General features: G+C 45.7%; 1 protein-coding gene across 1 annotated transcript; it reads right to left on the reverse strand.

Moving 5' to 3' along the window:
- Positions 1–3371: 3371 nt before the first annotated feature.
- Positions 3372–7910, reverse strand: LOC106574813 (putative methyltransferase DDB_G0268948). Its single transcript, XM_014150903.3, has 6 exons — positions 7746–7910; positions 7147–7307; positions 6547–6760; positions 6096–6199; positions 4180–4317; positions 3372–3844 (listed from the first exon to the last, which is right to left on the reverse strand). The coding sequence occupies exons 1-6, from the start codon at positions 7854–7856 to the stop codon at positions 3748–3750; spliced, it is 825 nt and encodes a 274-aa protein (XP_014006378.1). The 5' UTR covers positions 7857–7910; the 3' UTR covers positions 3372–3747.
- Positions 7911–8934: the final 1024 nt, after the last annotated feature.

Raw genomic sequence — 8934 nt, forward strand, 5'->3', positions numbered from 1 at the left:
TGTGTGTGTGTGTGTGTGTGTGTGTGTGTGTGTGTGTGTGTGTGCGTGCGTGTGTGCGCGTGTGCATGCGCGTGTGTGTGAAACAGGCCAGATGGGCTTGATAAGTGAAACCTCACAGTAACATCTCAGTGATATAGCCTCAAGGAGTGTACAGAGATGAAGCCTAAATGAGTATACAGCCTAAAATAGCCTTATAACACCTTACAAACACTGTCACCTATTGAGCCAAATCTAATAGAGCGGTAAGTGATTGTAATGAGTTATAGGAATGCAATCAGAAACATTAGCCAGTGAGTTCGCCCTGTTTGATTGAATCATTAGGAATGTAATGGATGTGTGATGACCACCTGTGGAGTGCACATGCATTGGTCCTTATCAGTATCGTCATGGTGACTGACTGACCTTGTTGTTAAGCATTTGGGGATCAGCGTTCTATGTATTAGCTGTCATTAGTAAGATAATTACTTTTGAGATTGGTATGGAAAGCAGACCATGGTAACTTAGGGAGAGAGGAAGAAAGTGAATACAATGTAAAGTGATAGTGAAAACATCCCGAGACCTGACACCAATGAATCAGGAGCTATTTATAAGTCCTCTCATCTTCCACACTAAGCCACCCACCGTCTCAAACCCACACCATCACCCAGAAAGCCCTCTGGCTCCCTATTACCCCTGTCTCAGCTGGCCTGCTGTCAGCTTGGCTATATGATCATTAAGGTGGTCCCAGACACGAGTCCCAGACATGAGGCTCCAACCTCAGCCACAGGCAGAGACTAATAGCCCGGTAATACTAAGTTAAAGTAACTCTAGTCCTTAGAGAGGAGAGAGAGGAAGATGGTACGGTAGGCCTCTGACATTACATCTCAAGAGGAGAAACAGAACTGATATAAAGGACCTGGGGTGTATTCAATAGGAACGAGCAAACAGGCCCAAACGGGGAGGGAAAAATCGGAACTAAAGGTTTTTCTACGGTGTGCAGTATTGAATACACCCCTGTAGTCTCAGGGAAGCTACTTCATAGAAGGCTTGTTGAACGCTTCCATGTTGAGGCCTGGAGTCAGAGTTTAGTGGGTCAGGTATACCCAGGTGGCTTTGAGTTGTGGCTATGAGTTGTGGCTATGTTGTGGCTATGAGTTGGGGCTATGTTGTGGCTATGAGTTGGGGCTATGAGTTGGGTCTTTGAGTTGGGGTAAGAGTTGTGTCTATGTTGTGGCTATGAGTTGGGGCTATGGGTTGGGGCTATAAAGTGTGGCTATGAGTTGGGGCTATGTTGTGGCTATGAGTTGGGGCTATGAGTTGTGGCTATGAGTTGGGTCTATGTTGTGGCTATGAGTTGGGTCTATGTTGTGGCTATGAGTTGGGGCTATGAGTTGGGTCTATGTTGTGGCTATGAGTTGGGGCTATGAGTTGGGTCTACGTTGTGGCTATGAGTTGGGGCTATAAAGTGTGTCTATGAGTTGGGGCTATGAGTTGGGTCTATGAGTTGGGGCTATGAGTTGGGTCTATGTTGTGGCTATGAGTTGGGGCTATGAGTTGAGTTTATGTTGTGGCTATGTTGTAGCTATGAGTTGGGGCTATGTTGTGGCTATGCGGTGGGGCTATGAGTTGGGACTATGAGGTGTGGCTATGAGTTGGGACTATGAGGTGGGGCTATGTTGTGGCTATGAGGTGGGACTATGAGGTGTGGCTATGAGTTGGGGCTATAAAGTGTGGCTATGAGGTGGGGCTATAAAGTGGGGCTACGAGGTTGGACTATGAGTTGGGGCTATAAGGTGTGGCTATGAGTTGGGGCTATGAGGTGGGGCTATGAGTTGGTGCTATGAGTTGGGGCTATGAGTTGGGGCTATGAGTTGGGGCTATAAGGTGTGGCTATGAGTTGGGTCTATGAGTTGGGGCTATAAGGTGTGGCTATGAGTTTGGGCTATGAGTTGGGGCTGTGAGGTGGGGCTATAATTCGGGACTATAAAGTGTGGCTATGAGTTGGGGCTATAAGGTGTGGCTACGAGTTGGGTCTATGAGTTGGAGCTATGAGTTGGGGCTATAAGGTGTGGCTATGAGTTGGGGCTATAAGGTGGGGCTATGAGTTGGGGCTATGAGGTGGGGCTATAAAATGTGGCTATAAAGTGAGGCTATGAGTTGGGGCTATGAGGTGTGGCTATTAGTTGGGGCTATGAGGTGGGTCTATGAGGTGGGGCTATAAAGTGTGGCTATAAAGTGGGGCTATAAGGTGGGGCTGTGAGTTGGGGCTATAAAGTGTGACTATGGGTTGGGGCTATAAGGTGGGGCTATGAGTTGGGGCTATAAAGTATGGCTATGGGCTGGGGCTATGAGGTGGGGCTATGAATTGGGGCTATAAGGTGTGGCTATTAGTTGGGGCTATAAGGTGTGGATATGAGTTGGGGCTATAAGGTGTGGCTATGAGTTGGGGCTACGAGTTGGGGCTATGAGATGGGGCTATGAGGTGGGACTATGAATTCTGGCCATGAGTTGGGGCTATGAGTTGGGGCTATGAGATGGGGCTATGAGTTGGGACTATGAATTCTGGCCATGAGTTGGGGCTATGAGTTGAGGCTATGAGTTGTGGCTATGAATTCAGGCTAGGAGTTGGAGCTATGAGTTGGGGCTATGAGGTGGGACTATGAGATGGGGCTATGAGTCGGGGCTATGAGGTGGGACTATGAGATGGGGCTATGAATTCTGGCCATGAGTTGGGGCTATGAGTTGGGGCTATGAGATGGGGCTATGAGGTGGGACTATGAATTCTGGCCATGAGTTGGGGCTATGAGTTGGGGCTATGAGATGGGGCTATGAGGTGGGACTATGAGATGGGGCTATGAGTTGGGTCTATTAGTTGGGGCTATGAGTTGGGGCTATGAGGTGGGGCTATGAGTTGGGACTATGAGTTGGGAATATGAATTCTGTCCATGAGTTGGGGCTATGAGTTGAGGCTATGAGTTTTGGCTATGAGTTTGGGCTAGGAGTTGGGGCTATGAGTTGGGGCTATGAGTTAGGGCTATGAGGTGGGACTATGAGATGGGGCTATGAGTTGGGTCTATAAGTTGGGGCTATGAGCTGTGGCTATGAGGTGGGGCTGTGAGTTGGGACTATAAGTTGGGGCTATGAATTGAATTCGGGCCATGAGATGGGGCTATGAGGTGAGGTAGGGAAAGTATTACTTTATTCTACCACTAGGGGCACCATATGGCATTTCAGATGGTGAGACCTCACTACTGTCAGAGACTGACTCCTGCCAGGCAGGATCTCAGTCCTACTCCTCTGAAAACACATGCACACACACACACCAGCCTCAACACTCAGAGGGACACAGAGGGAGCATGTGTGAGCGCATACGCAAGAGGTTGGAGACATCCGACTGTGTGTTCACAACGCAAACCACTGTAATTATCAGTTACAGTAAATATTACAGTAAACCAGAGAAGACTATTGTATTTTAACAAGCTGTTTCTTTACTACCACTGTCCCTCTCCAAGAAATGGTTGAGCTCATCGGGTATCCAGACCATTCTGAAACATCGGAAACATCTTCTTTAGGTGGTATTGGAGTTCATGTCGGTTCACTTTTCATTTTGACTTTGATGGACGAATGATTTAAGTTGCATATAACATGTGGTCTTATTTGTTGGAATGTGTAACCCCTCTTTTAGTTATTTCATTTTGCCATTAGATGCAACAGAAAACATCAGGGGAAGATAAGGGTCTGTGGGGTTTGCTGCTTCCTTGTCCCAGATCAGGCTGCAGCAGGTTTACAGGCCAGCCAGTAGAAATACTTGACCACCACTGTGATCTCTGTGTCTGGATTCGACTCCCCCATCACAGACAGCAACCTAGGCCAGAAGAGGAGGAGTGGAACAGAGTGAGTGACAGTCAAAGAAGTTGGTCATCAGCTCGCTAAGATTTTCTTAGAGATGAGAAATTCAACTCATTTCAAACCAACCTGCACTGCAGTATTTATGGAATTGTGTTAAAATGTTTATATATATAAACCTATATGCAGATAAGAGTCTCCCCTCATAGATAGTTGCTTCCAGTGTTCATAATTGTAATAGAAGTGTGCAGACAGTAGTTTTCAAAAATAAACATGGCATAAACATTGCTAAAGGCACATTCAATTTAATTCCAGCCTGCAAATAATTTTGAGCACCTGTATGCTGAAGCTCACCTGTTCCTGAAGTCCTGGGAGAACCTGTGGGCTTCCACTGGATCCTGCTTCAGCAACGCCTGATAGCTAGAGAAGGTCTCCACCATGCCGATGTAGCCACTCAGAGGCATCAGTCTCCTCATCCGCAGACACTCATGCCTGGAAAGAGCAACACAAAAAACACTGAACAAAATCAGAATACTATTTTATGCTAAGCTTGGCCAGGCCAGGCTAGGCTATTCTATGCTAGGCTAGGCTATGCTATTCTATGATACTCTAGACCAGGTTAGGCTATGCTACGCTATGCTAGGCAAGGCAAGTATACTACTATACAGGGCAATCGGAAAGTATTCAGACCCCTTGACCCCTCTGCATTTTATTAAGTTACAACCTTATTCTAAAATAGATTTTTTTTAAATATATATTCAGACCATTTACTCAGGACTTTGTTGAAGCACCTTTGGCAGCGATTGAGTTTTCTTGAGTATGATGCTACAAACCTGGCACACCTGTATTTGGGGAGTTTCTCCCATTCTTCTCTGCAGATCCTCTCAAGCTCTGTCAGGTTGGATGGTGAGCGTTGCTGCACAGCTATTTTCAGGTCTCTCCAGAAATGTATGATCGGGTTCAGGTCCGGTCTCTGGCTGGGCCACTCAAGGATATTCAGAGACTTGGCCCGAAGCCACTCCAACGTTGTCTTGGCTGTTTGCTTAGGGTCTGTCCTGTTGGAAGGTGAATCTTCAGCCAAGTCTGAGGTCCGGAGCGCTCTGAAGCAGGTTTTCATCAAGGATCTCTCTGTAATTTGCTCCGTTCATCTTTCCCTCAAACCTGATATTGGTTTCATCAGACCATAGAATCTTGTTTCTCATGGTCTGAGTCTTTAGGTGCCTTTTGGCAAGCACCAAGTGGGCTGTCATATTTTTTATTTAACCTTTATTTAACCTTTATTTAACTAGGCAAGTCAGTTAAGAACAAATTCTTATTTACAATGACAGCCTACCCCGGCCAAACCTGGACGACGCTGGGCCAATTGTGCACCGCCCTATGGGACTCCTAATCATGGCCGGATGTGATACAGCCTGGATTCGAACTAGGGACTGTAGTGATGCCTCTTGCACTGAGATAGAGTGCCTTAGACCGCTGCGCCACTCGGGAGCCCCATGTGCCTTTTAATGAGGAGTGGCTTCCATCTGGCCACTCTACCATAAAGGCCTGATTGGTGGAGTTCTGCAGTGATGGCTGTCCTGGAAAGTTCTCCCATCTCCACAGAGGAACTCTGGAGCTCTGTCAGAGTGACCATCGGGTTCTTGGTCATCTCCCTGACCAAGACCCTTCTCCTCCAATTTCTCAGTTTGGCCGGGCAGCCAGTTCTAGGAAGAGTAGATGGTTCCAAACTACTTCCATTTAAGAATGATGGAGACCACTGTGTTCTTGGGGACTTTCAATGCTGCAGACATTTTTTGGTACCCTTCCCCAGATCTGTGCCTCGACACAATCCTATCTCGGAACACTACGGACAATTCCTTCACCCTGATGGCTTGGTTTTTGCTCTGACATGCACTGTCAACTGTGGGACCTTATAAAGACAGGAGTGTGCCTTTCCAAATCATGTCAAAATCAAAACAAAATACCACAGGTGGATTCCAGTCAAGTTGTAGAAACATCTCAAGGATGATCAATTAAACAGGATGGACCAGAGCTCAATATCATAGCAAAGGGTGTGAATACTTATGTAAAGATTTGCAAAAATGTCTAAAAACATGTTTTTGCTTCGTCATTGTGGGGTATTGTGCGTTGTGCAATTTTTATTTATTTAATCCATTTTAGAATAAGGCTGTAACGTAACAAAATGTGGAAAAAGTATACACAGTAGACACAGATCCAGCAAGATATACAGTAGCAGTCTTTGGATACCTTGGCTTTTCAGCAGCACTCACCACTCTTTGTCTGGGTACGGGCATGAGTCATACATCTGTTTGTAGAGAGGGACAGTGGTAGTACCTATGTGGGCACTGCGAAATGGCAGCAGGTTCTTGTAGAACTGTAGGGGGACATGAATAAGGTAGTATTATTTTCCTGTTGTTTTCGTACTCTGAATTACTTTCCCGTTGTTTCCGTACTCTGAAGTCACAAAGTTTTCACACTTCATAGAAGGCCAGATCCCAGTGTACATTGAAGTCAGAGTGTTACATTTAACCCTTTCACAGAGTACGAGTCCCAATTATCCAGCGTTAAAATGGTTAATTTAACACTGAGATAGTGGGACTTCTATTCATAGTCAGTTGGTCAGTTGATTGTATGTAATGTTGTCTCCATCTGGCGCAGCCTACTATTTTTAATTATCTTATAAATTAAATCAATCAATTCCTCAGTGGTTTGTTGTCTGACCTGATGACAGATGTCAGTAAGAGTGTGGGAGTGTTGTCCGTACTCCAGGTCCATGTCCAGGGTATAACTGATCAGGGCCAGACACCCTCTGGGCTTCAGCAGCCTGTCTGCCTCCTGGAGGAACCGCGGGCGGTCGAACCAGTGGGCCGCGGTCATGGACGTCACCAAGTCTGCCGCGCCGTCAGCAAACGGTAACTCCTCTGCAGGACACTGCCTGTGGGGTTATGGGAGATGTGAGACGATGCACGCTGGTTAAAGGGTTACACATTTTGGATGTTTAACTGGATGTTTTACATTTGGACCTCAAAGTGTCTGAGTTAGTTATGTTACTAGTTAAAACTACAGGGATGTTTCAATGGGGTAGGGTATCAAAAACATGATAATTACATCTAAATATGAAGAAGGAATGAATTAATACTTTATTGTCCAATAGACACTGTTGTCTGCCAACAGTACCAACATTCTTGGCAGACATATAACACATCACAATACATACTACACTTCACTTATAAAAGTATGACCTTGGACTTGACCTTGATCCTTGCTAGGACAACAAAGCAATTCCCGCCGACTATCCTGCGTGACCCTCCCCCTTCTCACTTGTAGAAGATATTTGGGGCGCTGCTATTGGCCAGAGCCACCTCCAGCTGGGCGGGGCTGATGTCTGTCCCGATCACTTGGGTAAAATGAGGGGCCAGTAGAAGTGTCCCCTGTCCCGAGCCACAGCCTACGTCCACGGCAAGGTCAAACGGCCTTCCTTTCTGAAGTGACAATAACATCGTAAGTCAGCGTTATATCAGCGTTATATCAGCGCTATATCAGCGTTATATCAGCGCTATATCAGCGTTATATCAGCGTTATATCAGCGCTATATCAGCGTTATATCAGCGTTATATCAGCACTATATCAGCGTTATATCAGCGCTATATCAGCGTTATACAGTTTGTGAAAAAAACAAATTATGCTTTTAAGTCCAGATAGGCACAATTATAGCAGCCAAATACATACGATTAGATCGATTTGGGCTTACACAATTGTGAACCATTTTTGTTCACAAAAATCATTCTTGCAGGGCAAGGGTCTAACTACATTCCCTGCGCACGCACGCACGCACACACACACACACACACACACACACACACACACACACACACACACACACACACCACACACACACACACACACACACAGGCCCCTACCATATTATCCAGAAATCCCAGTATCTCTGTGATCAGTTCCTGTGGGGGGGACACCCTGTACCTCAGGTAGGAGGCTGCGTGCTCTTTGCCCTCAAAGCGGCGGTGAGCCATGTTACCGTGCTGTTGCCGTGCTGAGTCAGAATGAGAGAGAGAGTTCTGAGGACACTGACTACCTCTGGGACACTAACATCAGACACAGAGGTTGTTTATTAACCACCAGGGCTTCGTCCCAAATTATCTCTCCTTCCTCACAAAGTGTGCACTTGTTCACTTCCCTTTGCTAATTTCAAAGGAAATATAGCTGGTATAAGAAATATGGTGGAAAAAGCTCATGTCTCCACCAATACAATGCGTTTAGATCTGTGGTAGTGAACGAGTAAAGGGAACGAGTGTACGCTTTAGGAGAAAGGAGATATTATTGGGATGCACCCCCAATTCAATCTAATGCAGTTAAAGGAAACCACACTATTTTGCTGCACTTCCTTCGGAGGACAGAAGAGGTCAGTATTACACAGAGTATGCCCTGTAGGAGCTGGAGCTGGGACTGGAGACAGAGACAGAGACAGAGAGCAAGGACAGAGACGGAAAGCAGGGACAGACACAAGGAAAGAGACAGAGACATATGTGTACATATGAGATCAACAGCCTTCACAGATTTAATCCAGTCATTTACTGTCCTAAATACTTCAAATCAAGTCAAATCCAATTTTATTGGTCACATACTGTCACGTCCTGGCCAGTATAAGGGTTAATTTGTATTGTAGTTTGGTCAGGACGTGGCAGAGGGTATTCGTTTTATGTGGTTCGGGGTGGTGTGTTTGTTAAAAGGGTGTTTGATTTAGTATTTCCGGGTTTTGGTTTATGTTTAGGTATTTCTATGTTTAGTCTAGTGTGTCTGGTTCTATGTTGAGTTAATTGGGGTTGGACTTCCAATTGAAGGCAGCTGTTTGGTGTTGCCTTTGATTGGAAGTCCTATATTAGTTGGGTGTGTTTGTCTTGTATTTTGTGGGTGATTGTTCTGTGTTGAGCCTATGCTTTGTAGACTGTCAGTTTATCGTTCGTTTTCTTGTTTGTTGTTTTTGTATTCGTGTTGATTTAATTAAATGTTCAAAATGAACAACTGCACACCTGCTGCGTATTGGTCTACCTTTTCCGATGACGATTTCACATTATCGTCAGAAGACGAAGA

The sequence above is a fragment of the Salmo salar genome, chromosome 17, assembly GCF_965601325.2.
Source record: "Salmo salar chromosome 17, fSalSal1, whole genome shotgun sequence".
NCBI lineage: Eukaryota > Metazoa > Chordata > Actinopteri > Salmoniformes > Salmonidae > Salmo > Salmo salar.

Bases quoted from the DNA above. Each gene is read 5' to 3' on its own strand.
- LOC106574813 (XM_014150903.3), bottom strand. From the start codon at position 7,856: ATGGCTCACCGCCGCTTTGAGGGCAAAGAGCACGCAGCCTCCTACCTG. The intron at 6,761-7,146 runs GTGAGAAGGGGG...ATAACCCCACAG, and splicing joins GCCCCAAATATCTTCTACAA to GCAGTGTCCTGCAGAGGAGT. The intron at 4,318-6,095 runs GTGAGTGCTGCT...TGCTCTTTCCAG, and splicing joins CCGTACCCAGACAAAGAGTG to GCATGAGTGTCTGCGGATGA.